The sequence below is a fragment of the Hevea brasiliensis genome, chromosome 8 (genome assembly GCF_030052815.1).
Source record: "Hevea brasiliensis isolate MT/VB/25A 57/8 chromosome 8, ASM3005281v1, whole genome shotgun sequence".
Taxonomy (NCBI): domain Eukaryota; kingdom Viridiplantae; phylum Streptophyta; class Magnoliopsida; order Malpighiales; family Euphorbiaceae; genus Hevea; species Hevea brasiliensis.
The window spans coordinates 96,423,872-96,441,892 of record NC_079500.1 but is presented as its reverse complement, the minus strand read 5'-3'; the positions used below and the strand labels follow the sequence as shown (position 1 = coordinate 96,441,892).

At 29.4% G+C, this 18,021-nt stretch overlaps 1 protein-coding gene across 3 annotated transcripts; it reads right to left on the bottom strand.

Moving 5' to 3' along the window:
• Positions 1-1,760: 1,760 nt before the first annotated feature.
• On the bottom strand, positions 1,761-3,659 carry LOC110649025 (dof zinc finger protein DOF3.6). Of its 3 annotated transcripts, XM_021803422.2 has the most exons (3): positions 3,335-3,659; positions 2,803-3,133; positions 1,761-2,718 (listed from the first exon to the last, which is right to left on the bottom strand). In XM_021803422.2, exons 1-3 carry the CDS (start codon positions 3,383-3,385, stop codon positions 2,210-2,212), a joined length of 891 nt encoding a protein of 296 aa, XP_021659114.2. In that variant the 5' UTR covers positions 3,386-3,659; the 3' UTR covers positions 1,761-2,209. The 3 variants fall into 3 exon arrangements, with proteins under 3 accessions (XP_021659114.2, XP_021659112.2, XP_021659113.2); XM_021803420.2 differs by having other exon boundaries at positions 1,761-3,133; positions 3,335-3,658; XM_021803421.2 differs by having other exon boundaries at positions 1,761-3,130; positions 3,335-3,658.
• Between the last annotated feature and the right edge of the window lie 14,362 nt (positions 3,660-18,021).

Genomic DNA, 18,021 nt, shown 5'->3' with positions numbered 1-18,021 from the left:
ACTATTACATATGCATGTGGGCATCAACTATAAACATTATAAACCATTATTAATTGCATGGATTTCCGAGCTCTCTTCTTCAAATCTTCTTCTTCTTCTTCTTCTTTCTTTTTGGCTTTTTTTTAGATGCCCATTTCTATCTATGAACCCATTTGGGATCACTATCTCATCTGTACCTTACAAACCTACCGACTAAAAAATACTATATCCTCAGTCACTGTTTCACTACTCCCACGTATAAAGAGAGTAAGAAAGAGAGAGGGATTTTGCTTTTTTGACAGTTTAGGAATAACTTTATTCCTTGTTGGTAGAACAGTCTTGGTTACTGCAAAAGCAGATCCAAAGCCCAGATTCCATTCTCTTATATAATGCAAACCCAAAAAAGATTAACACTATAATGACGTCATAATCTTGAATAAAAAAAGGGTTTAGCGATAAGACTTTAGATGTTGTTTTACATGCATGTGTATGCAGGCTACGAAAAAGTAGGGAACTCAAAATAAAAACAAAAGGGTATAATGAGGTAAGGTGCTGGGGATGAATTTTTTTTTTTTTTTCCTTCATTTCTTTTACCATTTCTTTGGGCACGTTCTTGGAGAACTTTTGACCATGAGCAGAGGCAGAGTCTTACGTTGGTTTTTGCTAACAAAATTCGAGAACCTATGCTAGGAGCAGGGCCAGTGAGAGAGGATGTGTGAGTGGGTGAGTGAGTGAGTGGGGGTTTCTTTGCATGGATTTGAGTGGGATTTTGGCCTTATTTTAGCCTCTCTTGGCCATATATTTCTACTAAGTGGTTGAAACTGGCATATACAACAAACAAGTACTTCTCATTTTGGTCAATCTCCCATAATAATTGTATAATCATTTTTAGCCCCCAAACAAAACAAACAAATAAGTAGGCCCATAATGATGCTCCCAAAGCCAAGTTTTAGCCCTCTCTCTCCCTCTTTCTAGTGTCAAAATCTAAAGAAAAAAAAAGGCACAAACTTAGATATGTGTTCAACGGTTTTTCTTGGGTGAGTGAAAAATAACTAACCATAGGAAAAAAAAATTCTAAGAGATTCCAGACCAAGCAAGAAACATCTGGGAATTTGAAATTTTCTAAATAGATGATTATGGGAACTGAGATTGGCAAAGACTCGGTTCAAGTTTGATTGTGATAAAACAAGCCATGATGCAATAGAAACTCTCTTTTCACTACCATGAAAGATCCGACAAATTAATGAAACAGGAGTAGTACAGAACCATTGAGAGCTCATCCAGAAAAGGAATTAACTTGCTCTTGCTGTATTGACCTAAAAAGAGAATGGTAAATTCATGAGTAGACGTGTGGTTCTACTCTTTCTTTGGGTTCTACAATTGCTTGATATATTAGGAAAGAGAGAGAGTTGCAGGGGATGGATCGTCCTACATTTCATGAAATTAGTGAAGCTAGTCAATTCTGGAGCTAGCTTTACTTAAGCATATGAGACTGAACTCCCACTGCAACTCTAGCATTAAATGGAGACAGATTTCACTTAGAAAAAAGGGAAAAAGAACCAAAAAAAAAAAGGAAATTAAAACTCTCGATGAAGTAACCGTCTGTTAGCCAATTTAGATTAATGAATGTAGACATAATGTACACATTGTTCTGCCAATAAATGGCAATGAGGATGATTAATTAATTAATTAACTTTATTCCAGCAAGAAGCTTTTTTTTTGGTTCTCCTTTTTTTGTGAAGCAACAACTTGTTGGCAATTTTCACATATAGATAATCATCTCAAGGAAAATCACTTAGTGCAGTGCATGATTTGATCAAATTATAACAATATAAACCCTTCATGTCAGATATATATATCCAACTCCATGAACACATATAGACGCTACTTCTGTAAACATACCCATAGAATACAAGATAAACAAAAAAATAACAAGCAAATAAATTTCAAGACTAGAAGCCTACCATTTCTAACTTCTTTTGGTAGATCATGGAGAGAGAGGGAGAGAGGGAGAGCTAGAGAAGTTCTTTGATCCATCCATCCTTCCTATTGATCACCATCTTCTTGATTAGACTCTTGGGTTCGATTGGAAGCTTGCAAAGTTAGGGTCATGGGGGTGGTATCTGTGTCTTTGGTGAGTCGATTTAATCTTTTAGTGGAACCTGTATTAATTCAGTGAAAAAACACCAAGATTTTGGTTGGGAGAGCTTTGAAGAGATTATAAGAACCATCACAAGAGATGGCTTGTGGAAGAGGAAGTGAAACCAGGAAGATCAGTCCATGCATTGCCACCCCAATATTGATCACTTCCTGTAATACCCAAAAAATTCTTTGACAAATTCAATCCTTGATTTTCTTCCATTTTTACGGGGGCTTGCTGAGTTACTCCACTGTCCAACGGCTTAGACCGAAGCTGACCAACGTAATTTGGAGGCTCAACCCCTTCACCTTCAAATGGATACAACCCAGTTGGTGGTTCTAAATTAGCCAAGAAAGGGAATTGCTGAACTTGTTGAAATCTCCACTGATCAACAAGTCCAGTAGATAATAAAGAACCACCAGCACCACCTGAACTGGTACTTCCAATCTGAAACTCCATACCACCACCTCCACCAGCTGTCGCCGCCACCGGAGGCTGAATTCCACCAAAATTTAACCCGATGTCTGTGGAATTGTAGTCACCAAGATGATGTAAAGGTGGCAAGATTGGCAATTGTGGTGGTGGAGGGGCCATGTGCCCTATAACATCAGTGGTGCAACTATTAGAAACAAGTCCACTACTGGAGCTAGACCCAGCTTTACTCGGAGATTTCGATCTACTACCTTTACTCCTTTTATTTCTTCGACATCCGCCACCAACCGGTACGTTCCTTAGTGCACCTCCTCTCGTCCAGTACCGCCTGCAGGTCTTGCAAAAGTGGCGAGGCTGAGAAAGGCTATAATTATTGAAGTAACAAAATTTAGTATTTGTTGATTCACATCTCGGACATTTAAGGGCTGCTTCGGGCTGGGGAATCTTTGCCAGTCTAGCTCGTTCAGACATCGAGCCAGGCCTGATTGCTCCAGAGCTACTACCCCCACCACCTCCAGAGGGCGGAGGCGGCGATGGAAGTTGAGGGTTTTCTCCTCCAGCTCCCGGTTGCTGATTAGGCTGCTGCAAAATGGAAAAAGAAAATAAAAAAAAATAAAAAGAAAGATCAAATACATAGTATATTCAAGAGAACATAAAAATAAAAGTATAGGAATATTATTTATCTTTTTCTTGGCTTTTTTGGCGAGGACGCTATGTAGCTAATACAAAGAAAATAGAGAGAAACCAAGAAAAAAAAAAAGGAAAGAAAGAAAGAAAAATTACCTGCTGCCAGTTGGGTGGATCTAGATAGACTGGAATGGAAGAGAAGACCATGGTGCTTGAGCTTTAATCCTCTCTTTCTTTAGTAAAGGTCGATGGGTTTTTTCCTTTTTAATTTTTTCTTTGAGAGATATGGTGGAGAATCACATCAAGAAGAGAGAGTTGCAGAGAGGCCAGTGGAGAAGGAAAGATAAAGGAGGGTCTCTGTATGTATATGTGTGTTTTAATTTATTCTGTTCTTTGGTCTTTCTCTCCCTCTTCAACTCTCTCTCTCTCTCTCTCTCTCTTTTCTTTTTGTTTTATTAAATTTTTAGGGTTTGAAAGGAATGAACTGAAACAATTTTCTTAACCAGTAAGCTTCTTTTTATACTATTTTACGGTGCCCATCAAAAAGTGATTAGTGGCCATGCATGTAAAGAGAAAGAGGAGAGAGGAACCCTAAGTTTAATTACAATAATTTAGTATAATTACTTAAATAAAATTGTACATAATAACAGAATTAAAAAGGAAAAAGTGGGTCTTGGTGGGGCAGTCATGGGTGGGAGTGTCCCTATCGAATGTACCTTTGTTTCATGGGCTGGTCTCCTGGCGGAATTTTTTTTCAAATTTCTATTTGGATAGAAATTAAATATATAATTTCTTTTTTCTTAATATTTTTTATGGGATTTTTCCTTTGATTAGATTATTGAAAGGAAAAGCTTTATATTCCCCTTTATGGATTGTAAATTGCAAATTCAGACTCGCCTACCATTAGAAACGAAATTGTTGGCCACGAAGCTCATCCAAATCCCAATGCTGTTACTGTTTAATTATATAATTAATTAATTAATTAATTAGACGAAAGTGTGAAAAGATAAAGAATATTATGGTTAAGAGGTATTAAGCAAATCCTACTTACTCTTTAGTGATATATTCTCTCAACATATTCTCTTTGACATTTCGATATATGGTGGAAATTCTTTGGATGAATGTGATTATTACATATTAATTAATTAATTAGTCAATGTTGTTATATGTGAAAGGAAGTATATCAAGAACTAGATAATTCAGGTGAAAAGAGGGTGCATGATACCCTAAATTAAACAAGATTACATGTAGAAAGTATAAACAAGGTGTACTCTTTCTAATACCAAATTATAAATTATGCAACAAATGTAAAAATAAAAAGGAAAAAATACAAAAAGGACTGTGATTTAATTTATCAATTTGATATTCTATATTTTCTTTCGTTGACAAATATGGTCCAAATCGTTAATTAACATTAAATGACATTGATATAGTGACACGTGATAAATGTAGTGCTTACATGGCATTTAGGTGATGTTTATGTGGCGAACACATAGCGTTTATGTGTCGCCACATTAAGACCACGTGTTCGCCACATAAGTATTATTTAATGGTAATTAATAGTTTAGACCATATTTTCTAACAGAGAAAATACAGATATCAAATTAACAAAAATTAAACCACCATCTCTTATATGTCAAAATATAAAACCATATATATATTTTTTTATTCTTTTCCCAAATAAAAATGTACTCATTTTTTTTTATAAAATATGAGATATTTATAGAATTCACTCACAAAGTTTATTTATTAATTAATTGATGCATTATATGAGTTTAAATATTAAAGTTAAAAATTAATAATTTTTTACTTAGTGATATTAAAGTTATTTTTAAAATTTTTTAAAATTATATAATTATAAATTTTAATTTTAATTAAGCCTAATAATAATAATAATAATAATAATAATAATAATAAATTTAAACAAAATTTTGTACAACTTAAAGTAATATTTAAATAATTTTAAAAAGTAAATTACTATCAATATAATAAAAATATTATTGTATTTTTTCGTATACTTTCTATAAAATTAATTAATGAATTAATCAAATAAAAATATTGATGCATTTTTTGAGAAAAAAAATGTAAACCAAAAATAAAAACAAGGAGTGATCTTTAACAAGCAAATGCCATTTTTCAATAAGTAAATTTCTAATAGATCATAAACATATGGGAATCAAACCAAATTAAGGCCATTTTTTTTTATTCTGTGCCTCTTTAGATCCCTTTTATAAATAAATAAAGAAGGGAAATTATTTATTTTTATTGGTATTATATTGTATATATATTAAATATTCATTTATTTCATAAATTTTTGAAATTAAGACCACATTGATAAATTTTAAATAATTTATTTACTAATTTTCTTCCCTTTTTTTTCTTTTCCATTCCATAGAGTATAAATAGGATAATGGATTAATTTAAATTTATTTATAATATATTAATTTTTTTATCAATCAAGTGTGTCTAATTAGATTTTTCCTCCTTTTAAGGTGTAAGAAGTGGTGAGGTTTTGAATTCAAGTAATTTTATCAATCTATTTTAAGATTATTCATCTTTATGGTGAGAAAAGAAAAGGAGTTACCTTTTATTGTGTAGTCTATCAATTATACTCAAATAGAAATGGTAATGGGTAGGGCATTCACAAAAATTACCGTACTTGAATCTGAATCCAATAAATATTTTTAAAATTCGAACATATCTCAAACCTGATTATTATTATCCGAAAAATACCTGAACTCATTTAATTTTATATATTTTAATTAAAAATCTACATAAAAATTATTTTTATTAACAATTTATATTTTTGAAATTTAATAATTCTAGAAAATATTTTAATTTTATTTATATAAAATATATAAAAATTTAGAAATATTATTATAAAATCCATATATTATATTTTATTAAATATTTACGTAAACGGATTCGGATGACGAATATCCAATATATAAAACTTGAATTCGACCCGAACCCATTACGGATATTAAATTTCAAACCTAAATTTATATCAAACTTAATTATATACTACTCAAATTTATCTTATTAAAATTCGATCAAATCGAATATTCATTAAAAAAAACTCTACGGTCGCCATCTCTACACCCAACCTATAATGCCTACATTGAATCGATTTGGTCTCCAAGTGCGTCACTAATTAGTAGGGTAATTGAAGTAATAATTTGAACAAAATGGATGTATGCTTGCTGGTCAATTGCTTTCACTTAAATTAAGCAGCAAATTCAAAACCAAAGAGCAAAGTGATTTTAATACTGAAAACGTAGTTCTTTGTTATTTTCTTTTTTAAAAAAAGTTGACTAGTCTTTTTTTTTTTTTAAATGAAAACTAGAATTCTTCTTTTGCTTTTCTAAAAAAAAATAGATTTTTTTATTTAAAATGAAGTTTAATGAACTAGACAATAATTAATATAGTAAACAATGTAATGAAATATATATATATATATATATATATATATATATATATATATATATATATTCCTTTAATATTTTTATTAAAAAATAATAAATTTAACAATTAAAATTTATAAAGATTTCAACTTAAAATATTCTCAATTAAGATATTATTCAATATATTCGTGCATATGCTCCCTCACTCACAGAAAAATAATGTTCACTCTCCTTATCTCACCAGTGAATGAGAGAGTAGTAAATTAAATTTATATGTGCTTGATGCATATTAAAATTTTCCATGCCTTACACCCTTTATACCTATAAATATGAACCAAGACTATTACATAATCTCTCCATTTTCTTTTATTTGTCGTGTATGATTTTTATATGATAATTAAAAAAATAATTAAATCACTTAAATTATAACAAAATATTCTTTAATTTATACTCTTTAATTTAACTAAACTATTTTATCTCACTTAATTAAGAGAAAAAGAAGGAGGTCATAAGATAGATTATAAAAAATTATATAAATAATTATTATATTTATTAAAGATAAAAATAAAATTAAAAAAATTAATTAATATTTTTTAATATTCTAAAAAATAATAAATAATTATAAACAAAATACCTTTTAAAAAGCAAATGGAGGAAATAGTTCGCCGTTCTGAGAACTAATTTGATTATGTACAATTGCTTTGCATATTATTAATAGCTTATGTTTGATAAATTAGAGACATAAATTTAATTATATATATATATATATATATGCATGGAAGGGCTGCCTACAGGCTAGTCTGGAGTTCGCATGATAATCCTGATTTAAAATTTAGAGGATCAAAATTAATTTATTTTTAGGGGTTTTTTTTCCTAAATTTTAATTTTAATTTTAATTAAATTATTATTGAATTTTTTAAATTTTTTATTTCTTAAAAAAAAAAAGTTTAATTTGGTCGGTATCAAATCAACTGATTTAATTTTATTTTAATCTAATTTAATATTAATTTTAATTCTATTTTAATTTCAATTTTAAATTAATCTGCAACCGGATTTAAATATTTGGTAATGATGGTGGCGGCTAAGCAGCCGGATATGGAGTGGAAAGACTAGTCGTCATCAGATGCTCGCGGTCGAGGCATCACTGCTTTTTCAGCGTGCCACGTCTGATGCTGTTGGGTCCCCCAAAAGCCTACTTGCCTGTCCAGCCTAGCCACCAAGAATGTACATGTAATACATATGTATATGCACCCAGCCTCCATCTCCATCGGGGTCGGTGAAAAAAGTTGGTCTCAAAGGTCCCCACGTCAACACACATGGCCCACATTAATTTTTTTTTATTATTAGATATATTTTTATATTCATTTTATAATTTATAAAAAATTAATAAAAACTCTCTTTGCATTTATCTAATGCTAATAATAAAAACAATTAACCGTAATTAATTTGTCTGTAATTAATTATACTAATCTAATAAATCTCAAATCCCAAGTGGCAATTATTCAACTAATAACCCAAAGACTTAGGTTGGTTGCCCTATTTTGGATGGATGGGGTCGTCACCCTTGCTTTTCTCTTGCATCGTGGGCAATATGTTTTCTTGCAATTCACCAATATCATACATGGCTTATGGTCCTTAAGATATATGACACTTCACCCAATACAGAGATCCTTTTATGTAATATTATATATATATGCATGTTATATATATATATATATATATATATATATATATATATATATATATATATGCTATGCATATGTGCAGAGAATGCCCACAAATCACTTTCATATAGTAAAAAAGGAGGAAGATCATGCACTTAATTAGGCCATAAGGGTGCTAAAGTGTGTATTATAGCTGGAAATAGTGTAACCTCAACTAAATTTTGATGGGTATTGAGCTACAAGACATATTTATGAGCAACATTTATTGATGAATTCAGTGTATACAGATTTTGATTACTGTTAGATGATGACACATTTGATGAGATGCGCTTATAGCTAGTGGCATATTTTCTTTTACGTGTTTATCTCATGTATATATAAATATTTTCATATTTTAATAATTTTTTCTTTCAAAAAAAAGAAAGTCAATTTTTTTAAAATTAATTTAAATTTTTTTTAATTAAAAAAATATTTTTATCGATTTATTTTTTTGAGTATTTCAAATATTAAAAAATATATAAAAAACAAACGGAATTTAAATTAGAAAAAAATAAATATCAATCTAATCAATTTTTTCTTATTTCTCTCATTTAGTGAATTAAAAAAAAATAATAACAATTGATGAATTGATAAATCACAATCATCACATCGATCACACCAACCTAGGTATCAATCAGACATATGTTAACAATAAGCTTTTGCTTATAATTGATTTTTGCCTTGTACCAATCCACCATCTCTAGCTAAAGTTTGGTCACCTTTTATACTATTTTAAGGTTTCTGTTGCATTAAAAAAAGTAGAAATCATGCACTCAACTCTCCCAGCAAACTAATAACTAGTTCAATTCTTATGCACTAATTAATTGCTTATGTTATATTTATTAGTGATTCATCAGTTTTCAGGGCTGTGAGATTTCGAATTCGAGTTTAAAGATATTTAATTTTTAAATTAAACTTATGGGACAAACGTGAAACCTTTGAATAAGGATTGGTGAATTAGAGTTGCTTAATTCTTATATGAAATTTAAGTAAGCAATTGAATAAGAGTGTGATTGTCCTAGACTTGTGTATGACTTACGCTAACTATGATAGTTTGGTGGAAGTTCAAATCATGTTCCCAAAAGGTTGACATTTCTCATTCTATTTGAAGACTCATTAGATAATAATCATCATGTGCTCTTCTTGTTTAATTCTCAAATTTGACCTATATAATTCATGACAATAATTACCTCATAATTAAATACAACTTTATTTGAAGGACTCATTACATATTAATCATTATCCTTCTTGTTTGTTAATTTCAGTTACTATTCTTGATAATTAACTCATTATAATTAGAACTATCCTATATAAATCCCTATCCCTAATATAGAAGAAGCAACTTCATTGCACCATCTTCCTTAATTTCTCAAAGTTATAACTTGGGAAATGATCACCATCTACTTGTTCCTTTTGAATTTCCAAACACATGTGTTTTCCTAATACAAATTAATTAAGAAATAAATGTTATGTTTAAAATGTTTTTTCTTTAATAAGGAATTAGGTCAATAAATACTCGAACTTGACTCTGTCAGATGATTAATGTAGCTTTAACCACTGGATCAAGCCAGACTAAACGTTACATTTTAAATGTTAGCCATAGAAATTCACAGACAAAATTAATATAGAAAAAGGAATAGACAAACTAGGTCATACGATCCCGTAGTTTAAGTGTATAAAGAAGGTGAAAGCATATTCCTTTAGATTTTCTATGCTTTACAATTACACTTTAATTAATAGCTATTTATTTATTTATTTTTTATTGAGACTCGGATTTAAAATTTTACAGTCTTAAAAATAATTTTGACACCATTGAATTAAAATTGATTTAGAGAAAGATACAATAAATTACTTATGATTTTTTTAATTTTAATTATAGTCGAATAATATTCGAATTAATTTTATGTACATCTTACATTTAAAAAGGGCGAATAAATAATTTTTCAGTATAAATAATTTTAATTGAAATTTAAACTCGAAACTTTATATCTTTAAAGACATTTCGATATCACATAAAATTAGTAAAAACTTGAACCTAAGTAAGATTAATAATATATATATATATATATATATTACTTTCCAAAGCAGAAAAAAAAAGAAGCAAATTTAAACATTCTTCCTGATCTTTTTATCATTCTAGGAGGAAGATATGAACTTTCCCCATTGATTAAGCAGATTCTGTCCCTATTAGTGTTTATCTAGTGAGGTCAGTCTCACTTTTCAATCAAGGCCCACTTTTGCTCTCTCATTTTGAATCCTGATTGCAATGTTGATTAAACAATAATGCCGCGTTTTGATCAATTAATCACCATGAATAATAACAATAATATAGTTGTAAAGTGTTCCAAGCATCCAATTTTGATTTGATGTAAAGATGATGCTCACCAACTAATATCACCTATTAATTATAAAGAGAAAGAGTCTTTGAAGCTTTCATTAATCTAATTCCCAGTAGATGTAGATGATCAATTATATGTATTATAAGACTCTTATGTTTTAAATAATCAGTATATGTTACTATTAATGAATTTTGATTTAGCATTGAAATTATTTTTAAAATTATAAGAGATTATGAATTTAAATTCTTATCGAAACTTTTGGAGTTACTAAAAACTCAAAACATTTGAAAAAAATTTTTTTAATGAATTTTATGAAAAATTATGCTCATGAACTTAATATTATATTTAACATAAAACCTTAATCCCAGTTTAAAAATTAAAATTTTATAAAAATTTAATTCAATTGATTTTTTTTTGCCAATTCTTATATTTACTAACTCAATTCACACTCTATATTTTCTAACAACTTACTCAAACACACATTTAATATTTTTTTTTTTTTAAAAATCTAATAAATAAATTATATATGTAGTAGCACAATTTGCTATAATTTTTTTAATAAAATTTGTCAATTGAATTTTTTTAAAAAATATTCCATGTATTTTATTAAGAGATAAATTTTACTTTTTTTCATTAATTTAATAGAATTTTAGTTATTAATTATTTTATAAAAAAAGGGTATCGATCAGTTTAAAAAATCTCATGAGATAAATGATATAATTTCGTTAAGTCACCTTATTTTTTGTGTTAAAATAGAATAATTTCCTATAATATGCCTAATTAATTGGAATTTTGGGTTTTTTTTTTTTTTAATAAGAGGAATATTAATTAGAAAAGGGATTTTGTATATATGTGTATGCCAAGCAAAAATATCATTGCCTTGTCCAAGATATTGTGAAAATGATTGGCATTTTTAAAACTTAATTTGAGATGTAGTTTTCACTTGGAACTCAAATTATAAGTACACATTTGCTTCAATTCAATTGGGTTGCTTCTTCTCATTGCATTGAATTAATTTCAAAAATGATGTAACTCTTGTTGAATTTTTTCTTAGTTTCTTCACTTTTACGGCTAATTCAAGCTTGAAAATATTGTCTCTTTCACTGTCAAAATTTACTATCTATAACAGTATTAATTAATTAATTAATTCTTCACAAATAGCAACAATTATTGCAATGCCACAAATTCAAAACTTCAATCCAGAACTTAAATTAATTCTTATATATCAATAATACATTATTTAGTTACAATAAAAATTTTATTGATATATATATTTATGTATATATATATATGTATAAATATTTTTATATTTTAATAAGATTATTAAAAAGATTTAAAAAATAAAAAATAACTTTTTCTTTTAAAAAAAATCATATTTTTAAAAAATGACTTAGTTTCTACTTTGATCAGAAAAATATTTTCCGTTAACTTATTTCTTGAGTGTTCTTAAATCTGAGCATTCGGCTCAAATTAAACTGAACCGAACAATTAAAACCGAATTAACTAAATTATCATATTTTAGAAATCAAATTGAAATGTATAAAAAATCGAATCTTTCTAATTTGGTTTGGTTTGGTTCAAACTAATTGGTTTTTAGGCTTTGATTTTTTTTATTTAGACTTAATTTTCAAGTTATTTGATCTGATTTTAACTTTGATTTGAACCTAATAATTATTAATCAATGAAATTAAATAATTTATATATATATATATATATATATATATATATATATATATATATATATATATATATAAACTCCCTATAAAAATAAAGCAATTTAAAAATCAATAAAGCAATTGATTCGATTCGGTTCAACTGATTTTTTTCTTCAAATTCAAACTGAAATAACCGAAATTCTTAAAATTTAAAGCATAACTGAACCAAATTTCCTTAAAAAATGAGCCAAATTAAGGTGGTTTAATCTATTAGGTTCAAACCGAATAGTACTTACTTTTAAGTGCTTCAAACAAAAAAAAAATCAAAAAAATATTTTTCATAAAATAAATAGAGCCTAATAGAAAAAATTTATCCACCGCTAATTTATCATATAATTATTAATCTTTGATCATCTACTTGCTTAGCCTCCAATTTAGCTATGAAATGTGCACAAATTGAAGTCCTCTTTGTTCCTTTTTCAATTATAGAGAAAATCTTGTGAGATATATATATATAAACACTTGTAATTTTTTTAGAGATATTTTAGGATTAATTTTTACTCATTAAAATTAAATTTATTTTAAACAATTTTAAGGATATATTTCTTTATATCAATTTAGTATATTCAAAATAAATAATTTTAAAATTTTTTCTAACATAGTTAAATCTTAATTAATAAAGAAGGAAGTTCCTATTTTATTACTAACTCAACTCAATTCAACTAATTATGTCGAATGAAATACATGTAATTGAAGTAGTAAGAAAACATAAATAATAAAATAAAGCAATTTCTTGAGGTTGGGTGGTGTCGGAATCTAATTCCCCTTAGCTATCTAATCAATGTTTGGCAGAATATCATCTTTAACTCATTTTCATGCAAAAAGTACTCCACCTTCTATATATACATATACAGATATCATCCACACATATATATTTATACTTAGGAAAGGAAGCTTGTTTTGCAGCTTTTGCTTCCCATTATTTTGTTCACTCTTGCTGTCACCTCTCTTCCCCACATCTCTCTAAATTAATTAACATAATTAAGATTAATCACTTAATCATACCATTAATTAATTACTACCCCATGAATATAATCACGTGAAAGGATGAGATAGAGCTGTAAAATAGAGACAAATCTCTCTCAAAATCGTGCTCACGTGCTCAAGTCTTTATGAAGATTCTTAACTTGGATTCCAAATTAATTTTTTAAGACTCATAAAAGTGACATTAATCTGCTAATTAAGGTGTTTAATTTGTGATATAAAAAGATGGTGGTCCATATTCCTTCTGAAATTTTAATTATTACTGTTTTTCACTCCATGCATGGAACATCCCATGGGATATGTATACAATATTCAAGTATATTATTATTTCTTTTTCGTTATTTTCTTGTTGGGCCTGTCCCAGGCCCAATAAAACTTGGATTTTGTACATTATATGGGCTAATATTTTGGGTTGAAATTGTCAGTTCAGTCGGTCTCATTATTCGAATTAATTTTAATTTGAAATGATTTGGAAACAATTTTAGTTCAGTTTTAATTTGGTCTTAAGTACTATTAAGTTATAATAAATTTTTAAACATCATTTATTTAGTTTCTAATGTGAAAAAAATATCTAAATATAAATTATATAAATTAAAAAAAATTATTTAAATTGAACCGATTTTGATTTGGAATCATCAATTTGAACCGGCTGATTCTGATCTTGATTCAACGAAAAGCGTACATAACCAGCCCCCAACCAGTCCCCTATAGGATAGTCTTGGATTAGTTTATGAACCAAAATCATTAACGTGGATCGATCCTGGTCTAATTCACAGTTCAAACCAGCTCATGATTGAGTTTACTCATTCTATGCATTTCAAAATTCTTTTTTAATATTCGATCATTTTTCTTGCTATAAAAAAATTGATAGTTTTTAAATTTTAAATTTCCAAAAAATCTTCAAAAGTTTAGAATTTGAATTATTTTTAATTTAATTTTTTATTTATGATATTGAGTAATGTTAAAATCAATTTTATATGTTTGTTGATAAATTTATTTTTTAAATAAATTTAAAGAAGTATTTTTGTTTTTAACTTATATTATATATTTTTTAAATATTAATGATGAGAATCAAATTCAAAATAATAAAAAAATGGGCATTCCATGATAAGTTACTAAATCAATATTAAACTAATATTGAATTTGCTATAATACAATATTCTCTACAATAAGATAAAATATATTAATATATTTTTTAAAAATAAATAATTGAGTTAATTTTGAATTGATTTATTTTTCATTTATGAAGAACATTTTTAATTTTATTTTTTTGCAGAGAGTCAGAATTTTTCTTGCGATTTATTATGGATACAAAATATAAAATGTATGATGAGACTCACCTATTAAATATATAAATTTCACATAATTATATTTTGGATTCATAATGAATCGAGTTTAGATAAGAATTTCCTATAAGAGCTATAACCAAAATGAGTTGCACACAAATATTGGGTCCTCATGGGCAGGTTTAAACAACAAATAATCATACTTCACCACGTCTGTCGTTTGGTTTGATCATTTTTATATGACAGGAACGACAGACCAGCTGTGGAAATTATCTGCTCATCTCATTTATGATAAATTATTAGGTGCAACTCTCACAATCACGGCATATATTATCTATATTATAAGAAAAATTTATTTTTTTGTAAGAGAGAAATACTATTTTTTAGTATTCCGATTTATTTAATAATTAGCCCTCTTTCCTGGCTAGGTGGCATTTTTCCCTGTAGTTAATCGACAGGTCGTCTATAAGTTTCCAGCTTTTTAGAAAGTGCAGGTAGCAGGAGTTCAGAAAAATTGTAACTTAACAAGAAGATAGCAAAAAAGAGAAAATCTTTCCTCTCAGACAGCAAGTACAGAGGTCTGCAGAATATCTTAACTGAAAGTTTGAAACTTCGAACACAATTTCTGCATGCTTTGTGATCTCTGAGTTTGGTATTTTTATGTGATTCTTCCTTTGCTTTTCATATTTGCTTTTATTCAATATCAAAAACTCTAAATTGTTGATGGGGTTCTATATCTGTTTACACTAACTTGGAGAAAAGAAAACTATCAGGTTCAAGTTCTTTGGTGTTAAACAATGGCTTCTGCTCCTAGGAGAGACGATCAACGCTGCTTGTTTAAGCCACCAACACCCCAGTTTTTCACTATACTTCTCGATGATAATATTCGTGATAGGAAGCTTGTAAGTCTTCTCTTTTCTTGTATATATGTTATGTGTTTCTATAATTCCATGCCATGGATAGATTGTCTGGGTTTAATTCTTTCTTTTCGTTCTGATTTGATGCTTATATATGCGTAACAGGGGATTCCTAAGAAATTTGTGCGAAAGTATGGAAATAATTTGCCGAGTTCTATAGTCCTTAAGGTCGCTAGTGGTGAAATATGGCTAGTAGAGTTGGTAAAGTGTAATGGTGAGATTTGGTTGCAAAAGGGCTGGCAAGAATTTGTGGAGTGTTACTCCTTAGTCTATGGATCTTTCCTAGTTTTTGAATATGATCAGAGCAACTGTCATTTCAATGTCATCATATTTGACAAGAGCGCTTCAGAGATTGAATATCCATACAGAAGCAAAGGCGAGATTATTGAGGACCCCAATGATCTTCAGGAAGCCGAAAGTTATGTCCCTGTTCAAATCATAAACGATACCTTGCTGATCCAGAATACAAAAGAGCATTCACCATTACCATTACCATTGCCTCAGCCTCCTAAGAAGATCAAGCTAGAGACTCCCACAACTCAATTTGAAGGCATGTAGTTTCCACTTGCAGAGCTTTTGATGTACTCTATGCTTGTCTATTGTTAGTTTTTATTCTTACCCGGAGGGCTTAAATTATGCAGCAAAAACAGGCAATGGAGGCATGTCTAGTCTGAAGAAAAAGTTCAAAAGAGTAGTTGCAAGGACAACCATAGACAGATGATGAAAAGATTAATGTGCTTCGTAAAGCAAGTAATGCTTTCAAATCTAACAATCCATTTTTCATGGTCGCAATACAGCCATCTTATGTTAATCCAGGACAGATATGTAAGCATTTAAGTCAAATTTTCAAGTCTTCCACTTATTTTTTTGCGCCTTTCTGATTCTTTTTCCCTCCCTTTTTCTTTGTAAATGTTTCTGTATCATCTACCAGCAAGCTTTGCCAAGAAATATTACAAGAAGCAGCGTGGCTGCCTGGGAATGACATCCTTACTGCTACAGATGGGAGGACTTGGTCTGTCAGCTACTATAGCGAAACGTGCAATGGAAAATCAAAAGCAAAAATCAAATGTGCTTGGAGAAAATTCGCAAAAGGGAAATTTTTTAAACTGGGTGATGTTTGTATTTTTGAACTGATTAATCCCATAAAAACTATAGTGAAAGTCGTCATTTTCCGATAGACAAAGGATGTAAATAGCTGCCTATCAGTAGGTCAGTTTTGATTTATCAGAGTCCCCTGTTGGACTAGGATTCGTACTCAGAATCTCAGTCGGCTTAGGATTCTTACTTGGTTATGTGAGTATCTAGCCAAATGGACCTTCACGGTGTCCTAGTGACCTACCTACATTGTCTCTGCTATTTTGGGCGAGTAGTATAAGTTTAATTTGTCTTACGAAAGACTACAATCTTTCTACCTAGTTTGGAAGTTCAAAAATCTTATGCAGAAGGCATAAGACTTGCAAATTGTGAAGGCAATCAATATTATTGCAGCCATTGGCACCACAAGAGAATACCCAAAATGATTTTCTCTATATGACACAATTGTAGGATCAGGTGCAACCCCAGGAGCTTTAATGGTGCCTTTGACATGTTATTGGGAAACAAGAATCTAACAGTATCAGACCCACGGCTTGGGAAGACTCCGAATTCTGAAAAAAAATGGTAATGAAATTGTGTTAAATTAATTGTTAAATGATAAGAAGGCAGCAAGAAAAATAATACTGGTCTTGGGATAAAAACGCAAGAGGGAAAGATTGAAGAGTGCATAGAATATAACTACTTCCTGGTTCTGAAAGAGGAAATCAGTAATCACTCTACAGTATGTAGAGGTAACCAGAAAGAACTTGGTCGTTATCGGTACCACCGATGATCAAGTTTGTATAAAAGTATACTGAAATAGCTCAAATGCATATCTATCATTGAAGTCTGTATGCCTTTAGATACATGTACAGGTGATTAGAGTTGTACAGAAATAAAATTAGTTGGTTAGAACAAGACAGCTCTTATCCTGGTGAGACACTTTAGTTTGTTACAACACAATAGCTATTATCCTCATCAGTTTGAAGATGAATAAGAATGATTAAACTCTACAAACAGGTCTCTGATGCGACACCGGTTGGTTGGGTTGACTTTAGGGAGCTAATAAACTTGACTACTAGTTCCTTTTATAAGCATTGGTTAGACTCCTGTTGGATAGGAGGGTAGTTAGATTAGGACTCGGAGTCTGACAATCATGGGATTCATATTTGCTTTTAGAGTTCTCTAACATTAGGACTCTCAATCGGTAGTTGAATGTCCGTCCGGACCTTGCGTTGGGTCAGACATCATGGGTCCTTCATCCGGTGAACAACCTATCTTACTTGAGTAATTTGAGGGCGTAGCATCAGTCTCAATTCAGGAGGAGAGGGGCAGACGCCAAATTCCTTTGATGGGCCAAAAAGTTATAACCAAAGCGGCAAAGTGCTGTGGCTGTTTAGTTAACCGATGTTTTAAGAACC

Excerpts from the sequence above, each read along its gene's own strand:
- LOC110649025 (XM_021803420.2), bottom strand. The coding sequence starts at position 3,385 with ATGGTCTTCTCTTCCATTCCAGTCTATCTAGATCCACCCAACTGGCAG. Across the intron at positions 3,134-3,334 it reads ATCCACCCAACTGGCAGCAG|CAGCCTAATCAGCAACCGGG; the intron begins GTAATTTTTCTT and ends TCCATTTTGCAG.